General features: G+C 50.8%; 1 protein-coding gene across 1 annotated transcript in view; it reads right to left on the bottom strand.

Moving 5' to 3' along the window:
* LOC132385646 (src kinase-associated phosphoprotein 2-like) overlaps nt 1-19,444 on the bottom strand; it is a 410,120-nt gene that overhangs the window by 189,701 nt on the left and 200,975 nt on the right. The window contains exon 4 of the mRNA XM_059957835.1: nt 14,469-14,573. Coding sequence (XP_059813818.1) covers nt 14,469-14,573 — 105 coding nt within the window. The remainder of the gene's footprint in view (nt 1-14,468; nt 14,574-19,444) is intronic.

Here is a 19,444-nt window from a genome sequence, read left to right as displayed (position 1 = left end):
TGGTGAATCCCCTCTGCACCCTCTCTAATCCAGACAGTATCCTGGTGAATCTCCTCTGCACCCTCTCTAATCCAGGCAGCATCCTGGTGAATCCCCTCTGCACCCTCTCTAATCCAGGCAGAATCCTGGTGAATCTCCTCTGCACCCTCTCTAATCCAGGCCGCATCCTGGTGAATCTCCTCTGCACCCTCTCCAATCCAGACAGCATCCTGGTGAATCTCCTCTGCACCCTCTCTAATCCAGGCCGCATCCTGGTGAATCTCCTCTGCACCCTCTCTAATCCAGGCAGAATCCTGGTGAATCTCCTCTGCATCCTCTCTAATCCAGGCATCATGCTGGTGAATCTCCTCTGCACCCTCTCTAATCCAGGTAGCATTCTGGTGAATCTCCTCTGCACCCTCTCTAATCCAGGCAGCATCCTGGTGAATCTCCTCTGCACCCTCTCTAATCCAGGCAGCATCCTGGTGAATCTCCTCTGCACCCTCTCTAATCCAGGCAGCATCCTGGTGAATCGCCTCTGCACCCTCTCTAATCCAGGCAGCATCCTGGTGAATCTCCTCTGCACCCTCTCTAATCCAGGCAGCATCCTGGTGAATCTCCTCTGCACCCTCTCTAATCCAGGCAGCATCCTGGTGAATCGCCTCTGCACCCTCTCTAATCCAGGCAGCATCCTGGTGAATCTCCTCTGCACCCTCTCTAATCCAGACAGCGTCCTGGTGAATCTCCTCTGCACCCTCTCTAATCCAGACAGCGTCCTGGTGAATCTCCTCTGCACCCTCTCTAATCCAGACAGCATCCTGCTGAATCTCCTCTGCACCCTCTCCAATCAAGGCAGCGTCCTGGTGAATCTCCTCTGCACCCTCTCTAATCCAGGCAGCGTCCTATTGAATCTCCTCCTCACCCTCTCTAATCCAGGGAGCATCCTGGTGAATCTCCTCTGCACCCTCTCTAATCCAGGCAGCATCCTGGTGAATCTCCTCTGCACCCTCTCTAATCCAGGCAGCATCCTGGTGAATCTCCTCTGCACCCTCTCTAATCCAGGCAGCATCCTGGTGAATCTCCTCTGCACCCTCTCTAATCCAGGCAGCGTCCTGGTGAATCTCCTCTGCACCCTCTCTAATCCAGGCAGCATCCTGGTGAATCCCCTCTGCACCCTCTCTAATCCAGACAGTATCCTGGTGAATCTCCTCTGCACCCTCTCTAATCCAGGCAGCATCCTGGTGAATCTCCTCTGCACCCTCTCCAATCCAGACAGCATCCTGGTGAATCTCCTCTGCACCCTCTCTAATCCAGGCCGCATCCTGGTGAATCTCCTCTGCACCCTCTCTAATCCAGGTAGCATTCTGGTGAATCTCCTCTGCACCCTCTCTAATCCAGGCAGCATCCTGGTGAATCTCCTCTGCACCCTCTCTAATCCAGGCAGCATCCTGGTGAATCTCCTCTGCACCCTCTCTAATCCAGGCAGCATCCTGGTGAATCGCCTCTGCACCCTCTCTAATCCAGGCAGCATCCTGGTGAATCTCCTCTGCACCCTCTCTAATCCAGGCAGCATCCTGGTGAATCTCCTCTGCACCCTCTCTAATCCAGGCAGCATCCTGGTGAATCGCCTCTGCACCCTCTCTAATCCAGGCAGCATCCTGGTGAATCTCCTCTGCACCCTCTCTAATCCAGGTAGCGTCCTATTGAATCTCCTCTGCACCCTCTCTAATCCAGGCAGCGTCCTATTGAATCTCCTCTGCACCCTCTCTAATCCAGGCAGCGTCCTATTGAATCTCCTCTGCACCCTCTCTAATCCAGGCAGCATCCTGGTGAATCTCCTCTGCACCCTCTCTAATCCAGGCAGCATCCTGGTGAATCTCCTCTGCACCCTCTCTAATCCAGGCAGCGTCCTATTGAATCTCCTCTGCACCCTCTCTAATCCAGGCAGCATCCTGGTGAATCTCCTCTGCACCCTCTCTAATCCAGGCAGCATCCTGGTGAATCTCCTCTGCACCCTCTCTAATCCAGGCAGCGTCCTATTGAATCTCCTCTGCACCCTCTCTAATCCAGGCAGCGTCCTATTGAATCTCCTCTGCACCCTCTCTAATCCAGGCAGCGTCCTATTGAATCTCCTCTGCACCCTCTCTAATCCAGGCATCATCCTGGTGAATCTCCTCTGCACCCTCTCTAATCCAGGCAGCGTCCTGGTGAATCTCCTCTGCACCCTCTCTAATCCAGGCAGCATCCTGGTGAATCTCCTCTGCACCCTCTCCAATCCAGGCAGCATCCTGGTGAATCGCCTCTGCACCCTCTCTAATCCAGGCAGCATCCTGGTGAATCTCCTCTGCACCCTCTCTAATCCAGGCAGCATCCTGGTGAATCGCCTCTGCACCCTCTCTAATCCAGGCAGCATCCTGGTGAATCTCCTCTGCACCCTCTCTAATCCAGGCAGCGTCCTATTGAATCTCCTCTGCACCCTGTCTAATCCAGGCAGCATCCTATTGAATCTCCTCTGCACCCTCTCTAATCCAGGCAGCGTCCTATTGAATCTCCTCTGCACCCTCTCTAATCCAGGCAGCGTCCTATTGAATCTCCTCTGCACCCTCTCTAATCCAGGCAGCATCCTGGTGAATCTCCTCTGCACCCTCTCTAATCCAGGCAGCATCCTGGTGAATCTCCTCTGCACCCTCTCTAATCCAGGCAGCGTCCTATTGAATCTCCTCTGCACCCTCTCTAATCCAGGCAGCGTCCTATTGAATCTCCTCTGCACCCTCTCTAATCCAGGCAGCGTCCTATTGAATCTCCTCTGCACCCTCTCTAATCCAGGCATCATCCTGGTGAATCTCCTCTGCACCCTCTCTAATCCAGGCAGCGTCCTGGTGAATCTCCTCTGCACCCTCTCTAATCCAGGCAGCATCCTGGTGAATCTCCTCTGCACCCTCTCCAATCCAGGCAGCATCCTGGTGAATCTCCTCTGCACCCTCTCTAATCCAGGCAGCATCCTGGTGAATCTCCTCTGCACCCTCTCTAATCCAGGCAGCATCCTGGTGAATCGCCTCTGCACCCTCTCTAATCCAGGCAGCATCCTGGTGAATCTCCTCTGCACCCTCTCTAATCCGGGCAGCATCCTGGTGAATCTCCTCTGCACCCTCTCTAATCCAGCCAGCATCCTGGTGAATCTCCTCTGCACCCTCTCTAATCCAGGCAGCATCCTGGTGAATCTCCTCTGCACCCTCTCTAATCCAGGCAGCATCCTGATGAATCTCCTCTGCACCGTCTCTAAAGTTTCCACAGCTTTCCTATGAGAGACAACCAGACCTGAGAACCGTTCTCCAAGTGTGCTCTGACCGGAGCTTTATAGAGCTGCAAATTTGCCTCGTGGCTCCTGAACTCAATCCCCTAGTTAATGAAGGCCAGTGTGACTTGCTTACTTATTTTTTAGTAATATTTATTTCTTTTTGCATTTGCACAGTTTGTTGTCTTCTGCACTCTGGTTGATCGTTCACCGATCCTGTTATAGTTATTATACTATAGATTTATTGAGAATGCCCACAAGGGAAAAGAATCTCAGGTTTGTATATGGTCACATAGATGTGCTTTGATAATAAATTACTTTGAGCTTCCGGTGCCAACATAGCACGCCCTTGACTTACTAGCCCTAACCCACCCCACCTTTTTGGAATGTGGAAGGGAATCACGGAGGAATCCCACACAGTCATTGCGAGAATGTACAGACTCCTTTCAGGCAGCGGCGGGAATTGAACCCCGCTCTGTAAAGCTTGATGCTCATCCTGAGGAAAGTGCCGTCGCCTCGGCCAGACGGGTCCCTCACCAGCCCCGCACTCCCTCCAGGAGCTACTGAGGTGAGGTGGCGGGAGATGAAGACCCTCCCTCACCCCGTTGGTTGCGGTTGATGTCGGGCCCTGCAAGCCCGGTCAGTACGATGCGGAGAGCGAGCGATTGCCCGTGTAGCGGGCTCCCCTCTCCACGCAGCCGACGAACCCTAAGGAACGGCAGAGACCGATACAGCTTGGCGCCAGGAGTTGCCGGTCAGCGTTGGACTGCCTCAGGGACTCCCCTCGGAGTTGATTCCCGAATCCTTTGCCATGATTGACGTTTCCTTGAACGGGTTCCATCGGTGTTCCTTTGCTTCATGGCTGCCTGGAGCGAGGTCGCATCTCAGAGTTGTATCGTAAGTTTGCTTTGAATCTTTGAGCGGAGGTTTGAGAGCAGAGTTTTCCTTCTCCTGGACGAGCTGCCAACCACGGCCGACGAGCTTTAAGGCACCGTTAACCCGCCTTTGCCCCTTCTTCTGTCAGCAGAAAAGGTTCCGCTGAGCCTAGTGAAGTCCAGGACTTGGTTGTCAGGGGCTGTTTGAGGTGCACGCCACTGGAAATTTTTAATAGGGAATGGGAGCTTGTCCCCATTGCCCCTGGCGAAGACAACCTTGAGTTAGGTGAGGCTACAGTCTAGACGGTCAGCTCTGATCCTAAGCCCATCTGTCCTACTCTCAGCTTTGTTGACCACTGCTAATGGGGTTCTCCCTCCAATAGAATGGAGACGCCTCAGAATGGGGACAAGAAGCAAAGACTAGGATTCCCAAGCTGGGCACGGGGACCCCGCACCTATATGTTGGTGGAGAGGGGATCTCTGAATGGGCATCCCCGCTCACTCCAAAGACAGCAGCACGTAAAGGATACGCTCAGTACCTCCCGGCCCAATAGAGCGGCCCCTGGGTGGATGTCCGTGGCCTTCTGCCCGTCCACTTCAAGGCTCGACCTGTTGTGCGTTCGGAGACGCTTCTCTGCACGCCGCTGTTGTAAGGTGGGGTTACTTGAGTTACTGTCACCTTCCTGTCTCACCTCTGACCCCTCTCACGAACCAGGCGCCCCCGCCCGCGGAACTGCCGCCCACTGGGTGTTCTTCTCCCTTTGCTTTGTGCACCCTTCTCCGTGAAGTCTGGAGGTTGTTGCGTGCGTGCAAGTCCCAGGTGACTGGCTGATCGGATATCTGCACTGACGAGCAGGTGTACCTAATAAAACGGCCACTGAGTGTGGACAATTGGTTAATGGACAGTTCCATGAGGCGATGAGATGGGGGGGGGGGAGGTGAGGGGGCGGGATCGATGCTAAAGCAATCCACTCACCCTCATTACTCATTGCAGAAGTTATACATTGCCCATTGATCCACCTCAATAATTAGATGTCTAATTATGCTATTAGAAATGAATTGAAGTGATCTCGAGGTGACTATTAAGAATGTTTATCCGAACAGAGAACTCATTACTTTGTGAAACTCAATGCCTTCCTCACGGCCTCTTAGAATTTTGTCGCCTGCGTTCTTCTGTAAAAAGAAAACCTACGAACGTATTTGCAAACACTCCCTGCCCTTTCCTCGCCCACTCCTTCCTCCTCAAAGCACTCTCATTCGCTCTCCATTAAATCTTTTAGATTATCCTCCGAGGATTACATCAGATTTTTTTTTGGGGGGGGGGAGAAAAAAACGGCTAATTCTTCTGTCTCTTTCTCTGTGAGGCAAAATTAAACCAATTAATTTCAGTTTAAAGCCCCAGAGGGAGAGAGAGAAAGAAAAAATAACAAAAAAAGAGACGAGAAGTCGCTTTAACCCTGTATTTTTTTTAACGATATGGGCTCTTCGAGCTGTACCACCCAGCAGCCCTCTGACTTAACGCTAGCCTAATCACAGGGCAATTCACGATGACCAATTAACCTACCAACCGGTACGACTTTGGACCGTGGGAGGAAACCCACGTGGTCACCGGGAGAACGTACAAACTCCTCACAGAGGGTGCTCGAATTGACCTCTGAACTCTGGAGTGCCCCAAACCCACTTCATCAGACACATGCTCAGCCGCACCCCACGTGCCCAGGTTTTTCAAAGTCCAAAGTAAATTTATTAGCAAAGTACGTACACAACCCGAAGATTCATTTTCTTGCTGGCGTGCTCAGTAAGTCCAACCACCAATTACCGAACTATTCAAGTATATTCATCATTAAAGAATGCATAAATTATACAGCCCTGAGACTTGCTCACTTTCAGGCAGCCACAAAGCAAGACCCACAAGAGAAACCAATTAAAGAAAAATAAAAGACCAACAGTGAAAAATAAAAAGACCAACACCCGACGTGTAAGAGAAAGAAAAAAATAAGCCGTGCCAACAATCGAAGTGAAAGACAGCAACATTCCGAGCTAAATTGAGATCTCAGACCTGAACCCCGGAGTAGGCCGAAGCCTAGCTTCGCAAACACGAGGAAATCTGGAAATGCTGGAAACTCAAGCAACACGCAAAATGCTGGTGGAACGCAGCAGGCCAGGCATCATCTATAGGGAGAAGTACAGTCGGCGTTTTGGGCCGAGACCCTTCGTCCTGATGCTGCCTGGCCTGCTGCGTTCTGAAGCCTAGTTTATCAGTTCATCATATTAGCGGTATCTGAAGCTTAAAGAGTGAAGTCGGTCGCAGGGCGCCGTGAGGTCCGCAGCGTGTGGCGAATTACTCACTGAGATTTGTTCAGCAGCCCTGTCCACTTCGGAAGGTGCAGCTCCACACCGGAGTGAAATTGCTTGATGTCATCCCAGAACCTTCAGCCCAACTGGGCTGGGTTGGACCATTACTCTGCCTGGTCTCATCGACCCACACTTGTACTGAAGCCCTTCCACCCCTCTACTTATCCAATCTCCTCTTGAATGTTGAAATCGAAACCACGTCCACCACCTCCGCTGGCAGCTCCCTCCACTCTCTGAGTGAAGACGTTCTCCTTCATGCTCCCCTTAAACTTTTTCACCCTTAACCCATGACCTCTAGTTCTAGCCTCACCCATCCTCAGTGGGGAAAGCCTGCAGCATTTACCCTGTCATCTATCTGTTACCTAATTATTATCTAATTATACCCCTCAATCTATATTTGGTATACCTCTGTCAAATCTCCCCTCGTTGCTGGGAATAAAGTCCGTAGCTAGTCAACCTTTCCCCTGAATTTGGCTGTAAGGCCTCAAGTCGTGGCAATATCACTGTGATGTTTCTCAACACCATTTTGATCTTATTGACATCTCTCCTGCAGGAAGGCTATCAGAACTGCACATGGCACTCTAGATTAGGGCTCAGCAATTCTCCAGATAAGGCCTCATCAATACTCTAGATTAGGCCTCACCAATATTCCCAGATTAGGCCTCACCAATACTCCAGGTTAGACCTCACCAATACTCCCAGATTAGGCCTCACCAATTCTCCAGATAAGGCCTCACTAATACTCCCAGGTTAGGCCTCACCAACGTTCCAGGTAAGGCCTTACCAATTCTCCAAATTAGGCCTCACCAATACTTCAGGTAAGGCCTAGCCAATACTCCAGATTAGGCCTCATTGTACTCTGTGGTGAACTACATATACCTGTCTGGACAGGCCCCTCTACTGACTGCTCCTGTGGCTCCTCCCACAGAACCCAGTATAAAGGTGATTGGAGGCACTGCTCCTCTTTCAGTCTCCGGGATGTCGTGTGGTGGTTTCTTGCTACCAATCGTGGTCTCTTGCAGCTAATAAAACCCTATCATTCGCCTCCCGTCTCCGGGAGTTATTGATGGTGCATCATACTCCCAGATCAGGCCTCACCAATATTAAAGCATTATTGTAGAGTTTGGTCCCCTTGCTCCTTGGGGATTTTTGGGCATGGGGCTTTCGATTGAAGCGAAACAACAAAATTCAAAATGGGCTTAACCCCCTTTCTTCAACCACCAGCCTCACTGAGTTTCGTAACTCCGCAATGTCCCCACTTTGCAACAGTACCAGCAATGGCTCTTACCTTCCCTCTCGCACCTCCTCTGCACTTGCCCCATCAGCACCCTGTGTACCTTTCTCGATTTTTTTTTTAGGGGGGGAGGGAAATCTTGCTGAAGCCAAGCAGCCCAGAAGTTATTTTGCCCTGAAGTCTGGAAGATCATCGGGGACACCAGTCACCACACTCCCCCCGCCCCCAACCCCAACCATAAACTGTTTCAACTGCTTCCGTCTGGCAAACAGTACTGCAGCATTAAGGCCAGGATCAACGGGCTCCGGGACAGCTTCTTTCCACAAGCCATCAGACTTTTAAATCCACATGTCTGCGACTGTGTCATACCACAAAGATTTTTGCCTCCTCACCTTGCGGGATGGATGTCAGATTTAAATAAGTTCAGATTCAAACAGAGGTGAGGAGGAATTTCCTCAGCCGGCGGGGAGGTGAATCCGTGGAATATTTACGGCGGGGGTAGATAGGTTCTTGATAGGCCGGGGTGACAGAGGTTATGGGAATTCTGCTCCAGTGCCTTATGGACCTGCATTACTGGGGGGTGGGGGGATAAAGGAGGGTGCTGCGCAGATGAACCACACTGAGCAACTGCACTTCAGTGACACCTGATATCTGAAACCAGTGTGTTGCCAGACCGGCAGGACGGCGAAGCCGACGAGCAGAGGGGAGCTGGGGTGGGCGGTGATGGCCGCAAGTCGCAGGCCGCAGGCGGTGAGTGGCCCCGGACAAGCTGGGGGGGGTGGGGGGTTAACGGCGGGTGAAAGACGAGTCTCGGGCCAACGCCACCCGTCGAGCGACAGTCAGCGTCTCGAGATTGGAGAGCGGCGCCAACGAGTAATTAAGCCTAATTTATTGGTGGAGTTTATTGCAGCCAGCTCTTCGAGTGCGTGTCAGTGTTCAGCCGTCTATAATCTGTCTAACGCAGGCAGCGCAATAAACACAGAGCAAAGTGGCTGTCAGCACCACAGCCATTACTCGCTTTAATAACCAGCACTCTGAAACAGAGGCAGTATCTCTACATCAGCGCCCAGTCTCACGTTGCATTCCAAATGCCTGGAAGATGTTGTAAGGCAGACAAGACCCATTAATACTTCCACGTTGCAAGTTCCTTTTTTTTCCCCTCTTTTCTCCCTTGTGAACTTTGAACTGGTCAAAGCAAGCAGCGAGGATTAAAATAATTTTTTTTAAAAAATGATCTGATTGGAGCAGAACGGGGCCATTCGGCCCATCGGGTCTGCTGCCTGATTTATTATGCCCCCTCAACCCCGTTCAGAATCAGAATCAGGTTTAGTATCACCGGCATAGGTGGTGAAGTTTATTATGTGGTGGCAGTATGAAGCAATACAGAAAAAAATAAGTCAATCAATTCCAGTAAGTATATTTCTAGGTATATTAAATAGCTTAACTAAAAATAGTGCAAAGACAGAAATTATATTTAAAATATAAGATAGTGTTCACAGGTTCAATGTCCATTTAGGAAATCAGATGGCAGAGGGGAAGAAGCTGTTCCTGAATCGCTGAGTGTGTGTCTTCAGGCTCCTGTACCTGCTCCCTGATGGCAGAGGGAAAGAAGCTGTTCCTGAATCGGTGAGCGTGTGTTTTCAGGCTCCTGTACCTCCTCCCTGATGGCAGAGGGGAAGAAGCTGTTCCTGAATCATTGAGTGTGTGTCTTCAGGCTCCTTTACCTCCTCCCTGATGGCAGAGGGGAAGAAGCTGTTCCTGAATCACTGAGTGTGTGTCTTCAGGCTCCTGTACCTCCTCCCTGATGGCAGAGGGGAAGAAGCTGTTCCTGAATCATTGAGTGTGTGTCTTCAGGCTCCTTTACCTCCTCCCTGATGGCAGAGGGGAAGAAGCTGTTCCTGAATCGTTGAGTGTGTGTCTTCAGGCTCCTGTACCTCCTCCCTGATGGCAGAGGGGAAGAAGCTGTTCCTGAATCGGTGAGCGTGTGTTTTCAGGCTCCTGTACCTCCTCCCTGATGGCAGAGGGGAAGAAGCTGTTCCTGAATCGCTGAGTGTGTGTCTTCAGGCTCCTGTACCTCCTCCCTGATGGCAGAGGGGAAGAAGCTGTTCCTGAATCGTTGAGTGTGTGTCTTCAGGCTCCTGTACCTCCTCCCTGATGGCAGAGGGGAAGAAGCTGTTCCTGAATCGTTGAGTGTGTGTCTTCAGGCTCCTGTACCTCCTCCCTGATGGCAGAGGGGAAGAAGCTGTTCCTGAATCGCTGAGTGTGTGTCTTCAGGCTCCTGTACCTCCTCCCTGATGGCAGAGGGGAAGAAGCTGTTCCTGAATCGCTGAGTGTGTGTCTTCCTGAGTGTTTTATTTGTCGTACCAAACATCCTCAAACTCCGAATGAAATATAGCTGCTTTACAGCTGCTTGGGCAGGTTAGGTCCTTGGAGATATTAACACCCAGGAACTTGAAACTGCTCACTCTCTCCACTTCCGATCCCTCTACGAGGACAGCAGTGTGTTCCCTCGTCTTACCCTTCCTGGAATCCACGATCAGCTCTTTGGTCTTACTGGCGTTGGGTGCCAGCTTGTCCCTGTAACCTTTGACGTCTTACTAATCAAGATCCTCACTTGAAAAATAAGACCATAAGGCCCAGGAGCAGAATTGGACCATGTGGCCTATTGAGCCTGCTCCACCGTTCTGTCATGGCTGATTTATTATCTGACACTGAGGATGTTCTACGAGGCTGTGGTGGCCAGTGCTATCATGTTTGCTGTTGTGTGCTGGGGCAGCAGGCTGAGGGTAGCAGACACCAACAGAATCATTCGTAAGGCCAGTGATGTTGTGGGGGTGGAACTGGACTCTCTGACGGTGGTGTCTGAAAAGAGGATGCTGTCCAATTTGCATGCCATCTTGGACAATGACTCCCACCCACTCCATAATGTACCGATTAGGCACAGGAGTACATTCAGCCAGACTCATTCCACCGAGATGCAACACTGAGCGTCATAGGAAGTCATTCCTGCCTGTGGCCATCAAACTTTACAACTCCTCCCTCGGAGTGTCAGACACCCTGAGCCAATAGGCTGGTCCAGAACTTATTTCCACTTGGCATAACTTACATTATTATTTAATTATTTATGGTTTTATGTTGCTATATTTCCAAACTATTCTTGGTTTGGTGCGACTGTAATGAGACCCAATTTCCCTCGGGATCAATAAAGTATGTCTGTCTGTCTGTCTCTCAGCCTCCTTCTCCTGCCTTCTGCCTGTAATCTTTGATGCCCTGACTAATCAAGAGGCTATCAGCCTCCGCTTTAAATAGACCCAATGACTTGGTTCCCACAGCTGCCGGTGAATTCAACAGATTCACCACCCTCTGGGTAAAGGAATTCCTCCTCATTTCTGATCCAGAGGGAGTCCTACTGTGTCCTCTGGTCATAGACTCCCCTACTATAATGAGAACTGTGCCCCCCCCCCCCCGCATCCTTCTAAACACCAGCAAGTAGAAACATAGGAAACCCTACAGCACAATACAGGCCCTTCGGCCCACAAAGCTGAGCCGAACATGTCCTTACCTTAGAAATTACCCAGGGTTACCCATAGCCCTCTATTTTTCTGAGCTCCATGTACCTGTCCAGGAGTCTCTTAAAAGACCCTATCGTATCCGCCTCCACCACCGTCACCGGCAGCCCATTCCACACACTCACCACTCTCTGAGTAAAAAACTTCCCCCTGACATCCCCTCTGTACCTACTCCCCAGCACCTTAAACCTGTGCCCTCTCGTGCTAACCATTTCAGCCCTGGGAAAAAGCCTCTGACTATCCACACAATCAATACCTCTCATCACCTTGTACACCTCTATCAAGTCACCCCTCATCCTCCGTCGCTCCGAGGAGAAAAGGCCGAGTTCACTCAGCCTGTTCTCATAAGGCACGCTCCCCCCCAATCCAGGCAACATCCAGGCCCAGAGCCACCAAATACGCCGCAGACGTTAACCCTTCCATTGCTGGGGATAATTCACATGCACCTCCTCTGGACCCTCTCCATTGTCAGGGACATCTCTTCTAGGATAAGAGGTCCCAGAACTGGCGACCAGAACAGGAGACATTACTCAGAGTGTGGCCTAACCAGAGTTTTACAGAGTACGGGATACTTGGCTGCCAAAATTGGTGAGGAAGCATTGGAGCACAGGACCTCCCGTAGGATCGTGAAAAGCACTGAGATGATCACTAGGTTACTCCCCCACAGTTACGACAGGATCCCTACCACCCGTCCCATGTTCTGCTGTCAGGAGGGAGGTACAGGAGCATCAGCACTGGGACTGCCAGGCTGGGTAACAGCTTCTTGCCCCAGGCCATGAGACTAATGGATACCCTGTCACCGGGACAGCGAACTTTTGATTTATGTTTTATTGGCTTATTCGTGGTAATACTTTGGTTTATGCGCTGTCAGCGGTACAGGTTTTGTGGGAGCACCATGCTCCGGAGGAACGTTGTTTCATTTGGTTGTATTTAGATTTCTGTGCACATATATATAGGCAGGGAGCCTAAGACTTCTGCACACTGCAGTGATTTTATTTATTGTATTGTACTCCTGCTGCAAAAAAAAACACATTTCATGACGTACGTGAGTGATGATAAACCTGATTCTGATCTGGGTCTCTATTGTGGACTGAGAGTGGGAAGGGGGGCAGGGAGAGGGGAAAAGGGGAGCGAGAGGGAAGCACCAGAGAGACATTCTGTAATGATTGAATAACATTGCCTGGTATCTCAGGGCTGGGTGTGTCTGGGGTAAGAAGGGGAGGAGGGGCATTAACGGAAGTTAGAGAAGTCAATGTTCATGCCATCAGGTTGGAGGCTACCCAGCCGGTATATAAGGTGTTGTTCCTCCAACCTGAGTGTGGCTTCATTTTGACAGTAGAGGAGGCCATGGATAGACATATCAGAACGGGAATGGGACGTGGAATTAAAATGTGTGGCCACTGGGAGATCCTGCTTTCTCTGGCGGACCGAGCGTAGGTGTTCAGCGAAAAGGTCTCCTTTTTACCCCATCCCTGACATATTTAGTTGTCTGCCTGTTCTCCATCTCCCTCTGGTACTCCCCTCCCCCTTTCTTTCTCCCGAGGCCTCCCGTCCCATGATCCTTTCCCTTCTCCAGCTCTGTATCCCTTTCGCCAATTACCTTTCCGGCTCTCAGTTTCATCCCACCCCCTCTGGTCTTCTCCTATCATTTCACATTTTCCCCTCCCCTTCCTACTTTCACATCTCTCACTATCTCTTCTTTCAGTCAGTCCTGACGAAGTGTCTCGGCCCGAAACGTCGACTGCGCTTCTCCCTGTAGATGCTGCCCGGCCTGCTGCGTTCCACCAGCATTTTGTGTGTTGTTGTGTAGGTAATTTACAACTTTGATTATTATCACGTGTTGGGATGTACTGCTACCAAATCCCACGACCCTCGCCGGTGTTAGTAAACCCGATTCCGATTCAGTTTTGAAAGCGCTCAAAGACGGCGCCTCCTCCGTGGTGCGATCAGGGGCTTGGAAAGCACTCGAGACCTCTATCTGTGCCTCGGGTGAGGAGGTGAAAGGGCGGGCTGGCGAGCCTGCAGCCGGCGGTGTGGGGAAGGTGGCCGCGGGTGACGGGGCGAGCTGGGCCGATGGAGTTCAGCCCGCAAGAGCACGAAGCCAACACTTCGGGAGTCGGGGTACAAGGTCAAGGGCGGTGTTCTCGGGGGGTAACAGAGAGATGCTGGAGACCCACAGCCGCCGTTGTGGTATAGTCAATGAGGTGGCCAAGCGTGTTGGCCCTCGCTTAGGTCGAGGGCCGAGTTTCAAGATTCGCAAGGTAATGTGGCAGCTCTGGTTAAGACCACACCTGGAGTGCTGCCTTCAGTCCCGGTTACCCTCATGAGAGGAAGGCTATGGAAGCTAGAGAGAGGGTGCAGAGATTTGCTAGGCTGCTGCCTTCTGAGAACAGGCGTGTCCCCCCCCCCCCCCACAAAATAAAGACTCGCACGGACTGGGGCTAGTGAGCGGTGGCCACACCGGCGGGCTGCCCCCAGCGCGTCCCTGGGGCGGGCGGGGGTCGTCGACACAGGCTGGATGTCTGGAGGGGATGTGTGAATTAAACTGACCTCATCTCAATCTCTCTCTCTCTCTCTCTCTCTCTCTCTCTCTCTCACTCACTCACACAGACACACACACACACACTCTCTCTCTCTCTCTCTCTCACACACACACACTCTCTCTCTCTCTCTCACACACACTCTCTCTCTCTCACACACACACACACACACACACGATACAAGCGAGGTGAGAAGTTTGTGCAAGCGCGGAGCGATGCGACCAGGCGGAACAGCATTCCTGCACGGACCAGATGGGCCGAACGGCCTGTGGCTGCCCAGTCCACGCGTACTTCCAAAATTAAAATCCAACAGTTCTCTTAAGAAATCAACGACAACAACTGCAATCGCCGAGTTACTCGGGGGTTGGGGGTGAATCCAGGTAACTGGGAGCTGATCAGGGCGCACAGAGGCTTCAATTATACCCCCTCCCTTCGAACCGCTTCGGCGCCCAGCCCCCGGCTCGGCTTCCTCCTCCTGCCCGGGACTCAACTCTCTCCCAGCACCAGCACCCCTGACAGATAAACGTCCCTCTCCCTCGCTGGCTTATCGCCATCTCTGGCAGATCGGTATCACTGTGACCCCAGAGGTCACCGGGAGGGGGTAAGAAAAATCCGACGTACCTTCCTCCTGGTTGTCTGAGGCGACTGAAACGCTGTCCGATGGTTGGGTGCCGCTCAGATTGTCGTCGGAACTGTCCTCCTTTGAACCCCAGTCGCCGGCTTCTCCTGTCGCGCACACACACACAAAGAAAGAGAAGGAAAATTAAAAATTTGCATGGGACCAGGCAGAAAAATTCACAAAATGATGAAGGATTCGCACCGTCCCATCAATCAGACTTTCTACCATCGCCAATAATTGGTGAACTGTTCGGGGGCTGGACAGTGACTAACGCAAACGCGGATTTTCTATTTTAACAACAAAGACATTGTTTGTTGTTTCGAATTTGAATCCTCTCCAACAGGTGAACAGTACCGTGCAAAAGTCTTGGGTGTACACACGCGCGCGCGCGCGCACACACACACAGACACAGAGGGACACACACACTCACACACACACAGACACACACACACACACACAGAGGGACACACACACTCACACTCACACACACACACAGAGGGACACACACACTCACACACACACACTCACACACACACAGACACACACACACTCACAGAGGGACACTCACACTCACACACACACACAGAGGGACACACACACTCACACACAGACACACTCACACACACACTCACACACACAGACACACTCACACACACACAGACACACACACACACTCTCTCACACACACACACTCACACACACACAGACACACACACACAGACACACACTCACACACACACACACTCACACACACAGACACACTCACACACACACACACAGACACACACACTCTCTCACACACACACACTCACACACACAGACAGACACACACACTCTCTCACACACACACACAGACACTCACACACACAGACACACACACTCACACACACTCTCTCACACACACACACACACACACACACACTCACAATATCTAGAGTGCCTAAGACTTTTGCACAGTACTGTAGTAATTTAATGTATCGCACTGTCCTGTTGTCAAAAAACAAAACAAATTTTATGACACGTGTGAGTGACGATAAACCTGATTCTGATCTGGGTCTGTCGTGGACTGAGAGTGGGAAGGGAGGAGGATCAGGGTTGGGAGAGGGAAGCACCAGAGAGACATTCTGTAACGATCAATAAACCGATTGTTTTGGAATCAGATGACCGATCCTGGTGTCTCAGGACTGGGTGTGTCTGGCCTCACCCACCCACCCACCCCCGACTCCTGGCACTCCTTCTCTGCCCCCTGCCCCATACCCCTCCCATGGTGCTAATTCTCCACATCCTTTGCTCCTGCCAGATTTACAGATTCGCTCTCCGCTCCACATTGACAAAAGTCTTGCTACAGAGACTTTCACACAGCACATTTATGTCACCATGTACTACTCTGAAATTCATTTTCTTGCAGGCATACTCAATAAACAGAATAATAACAGAATCAGTGAAAGACGCACCAACTTGTGCTCTCAACCAGAACGCAAACGACAACAAACTGTGCAAATACAAAAAGAAATAAATAAAAATAATAAATAAACCAGTGATAAATATCCAGAAAATGAGGTGAAGAGTCCATTTGTTGTGGCAACATTTCAGTGATGGGGCAAGTGAAGTGAAGTGGAAGATATCCCCTCTGGATCAGGAGCCTGATATTCAAGGGTAATAACTGTCCCTGAACCTGGTGGTGTGGGACCTGAGGCTGCTCTACCTCCTTCCTGATGGTTGAGGGGGTAATAACTGTTCCTGAACCTGGTGGTGTGGGACCTGAGGCTGCTGTACCTCCTTCCTGATGGTTGAGGGGGTAATAACTGTTCCTGAACCTGGTGGTGTGGGACCTGAGGCTGCTGTACCTCCTTCCTGATGGTTGAGGGGGTAATAACTGTTCCTGAACCTGGTGGTGTGGGACCTGAGGCTGCTGTACCTCCTTCCTGATGGTTGAGGGGGTAATAACTGTTCCTGCCCCTGGTGCTGTGGGTCCTGAGGCTCCTGTACCTCCTTCCTGATGGTTGAGGGATAATAACTGTTCCTGAACCTGGTGGTGTGGGACCTGAGGCTGCTGTACCTCCTTCCTGATGGTTGAAGGGGTAATAACTGTTCCTGAACCTGGTGGTGTGGGACCTGAGGCTGCTGTACTTCCTTCCTGATGGTTGAGGGGTAATAACTGTTCCTGAACCTGGCGGTGAGTCCTGAGGCTCCTGTACCTCCTCCCTGATGATTGAGAGGTAATAACTGTCCCTGAACCAGGTGGTGTGGGAACTGAGGCTCCTGTACCTCCTTCCTGATGGTTGAGGGGTAATAACTGTCCCTGAACCTGGTGGTGTGGGACCTGAGGCTCCTGTACCTTCATCCTGATAGTTGATGCTTTGGGCTGACTCTTTATTCCTTTCCATAGATGCTGCCTGACCTGCTGAGGGCCACCCCCCCAGCATTTTGTGTGCGTTAGTCTGGACTTCCAGCACCTGCAGAACCTCTCGTGTTTGTCTGTCTCTCTCTGTTAATACTTCTGGTAACCTTTAATGTTTTGTCATGTACTGCTTTGGGTGATGGGGTGGGGAGACGTCTCTACGAAAGGAGGTGTAGGGTGCCCCTTCCCTCCCCTAGCCTGCAGGTCACCCTTGGGCAAGATCACAAGTCCTGGTGATGCGACCACTGACGCCAGGCGGACAATCTCTGAAGAGTATTGATAATGGCTGGGGGTCACCGGTCTTGTAAAGACACTGCCCAGAAGGAGGCGATGGTAAACCACTTCTGTAGATAAAATTTGCCAAGAAAAATCATGGTCGTGGAAAGACCACGATGGCCCTCATCATACGATATGGCACGTAATGATGACATCATACAACACGGCACATAATGATGATGACATCATACAACATGGAACATAATAATGATGCTTACTGTAATTTACAGTTTTGATATTCCACTCTACCGCTGCCACATCTGACGACACGCCGGTGATATTAAACCTGAATCTGATTCACAATTTCATTTTTATATTCCCTATTGTAAGTTATAATAGTTTTGCCTTGTACTGTGCCACAGAACTACAAACACCACGCTATATGCCAGTGGTGATAAACCTGCTTATGATTCAGATTTTTTTTGCCAAGATTTTGGTGGAAAGTGTGCTTCACTTGCTATTCATAAAACCATAAGTCATTAGAACAGAATTAGGCCGTCAAGTCTGCTCCGCCATTTCGTTACGCCTGATCCATTTTCCCTCTTAGCCCCAAATCTTCTGACTGCTCCCCAAATCTCTTCAGGCCCCGACGAATCAACAACATATCAGCCTCGACCTTAAATACACCCAATGACTCGGCCTCAAATTCGACAGATTCATCACACTCTGGATGAAGAAATTCCTCGTCATCTCTGCTCTGAAAGGACGTCTCTCCATTTGAGGCTGCGTCCTCTGGTCATAGACACGCCCACCATACAAGCTACCCTCTCCACATCCACTCTATCTGTGTCCTCTGGTCCTAAACTCCCCCGCTATAGGAAACATCCTCTCCACATCCACTCTATCTGTGTCCTCTGGTCCTAAACTCCCCCGCTATAGGAAACATCCTCTCCACATCCACTCTATCTGTGTCCTCTGGTCCTAGACACCCCCACTCTAGGGAACATCCTCTCCACATCCACTCTATCTGTGTCCTCTAGTCCTAGACTCCCCCACCATAGGAAACATCCTCTCCACATCCACTCTATCTGTGTCCTCTGGTCCTAGACTCCCCCACCATAGGAAACATCCTCTCCACCTCCACTCTATCCGTGTCCTCTGGTCCTAGACTCCCCCACCATAGGAATCATCCTCTCCACATCCACTCTATCTGTGTCCTCTGGTCCTAGACTCCCCCACTATAGGAAACATCCTCTCCGCATCCACTCTATCTGTGTCCTCTGGTCCTAGACTCCCCCACTATGGGAAACATCCTCTCCACATCCACTCTATCTGTGTCCTCTGGTCCTAGACTCCCCCACTATGGGAAACATCCTCTCCACATCAACTCTATCTGTGTCCTCTGGTCCTAGATTCCCCCACTATGGGAAACATCCTCTCCACATCCACTCTATCTGAGTCCTCTGGTCCTAGACTCCCCCAGCATACAAACTACCCTCTCCACATCCCCTCTTTCGAGGCCTTTAACCATATGAGATTCCCTACTCGTTCTTATGAATTCCGATGAATACAGGCCCAGAACCATCAAAGACTCCTCATATGACTGGTCTTTCAATCCCAGAATATTCTTTGGAAACATCCATATGATGTCAGCACATCCTTTCTTAGATAAACCCAACTCTGCACACAATACTCCAGATGAGCCCTCTACACAGCCTAAGCAACACATCCTTGCTTGTGTATATTCTATTTCTCTCAAAATGAACGCTAACTAAGCCTTCCTCATCTGCTAGTCAACCTCGAGGGAACTTGGACACCCAAGTTCCTTTGCACCTCAGAATTTAGAATTTTCTCTCCATTTTTGAAAACAGTCAACAATTTCATTTCTTCTTTCAAAGTGGCGTCAGCAGGCAAAGCATTTCATATATAAAGTTATCGAGGTAACACCAAAAAAAAATGGCAGAGGGGAAGAAGCTGTTTCTGAATCACTGAGTGTGTGTCTTCAGGCTCCTGTACCTCCTCCCTGACGGCAGTGGGGAACGAAGCTGTTCCTGAATCGTTGAGTGTGTCTCTTCAGGCTCCTGTACCACCTCCCTGATGGCGGAGGGGAAAAAGCTGTTCCTGAATCGTTGAGTGTGTGTCTTCAGGCTCCTGTACCTCCTCCCTGATGGCAGAGGGGAAGAGGCTGTTCCTGAATTGTTGAGTGTGTCTCTTCAGGCTCCTGTACCTCCTCCCTGATGGCGGAGGGGAAGAAGCTGTTTCTGAATCACTGAGTGTGTGTCTTCAGGCTCCTGTACCTCCTCCCTGACGGCAGTGGGGAACGAAGCTGTTCCTGAATCGTTGAGTGTGTGTCTTCAGACT

The sequence above is a fragment of the Hypanus sabinus genome (genome assembly GCF_030144855.1).
Source record: "Hypanus sabinus isolate sHypSab1 chromosome X1 unlocalized genomic scaffold, sHypSab1.hap1 SUPER_X1_unloc_4, whole genome shotgun sequence".
Lineage (NCBI taxonomy): Eukaryota > Metazoa > Chordata > Chondrichthyes > Myliobatiformes > Dasyatidae > Hypanus > Hypanus sabinus.
Note: the sequence above shows the minus strand (reverse complement) of the source record. Positions and strands in the feature narration are given on the sequence as shown.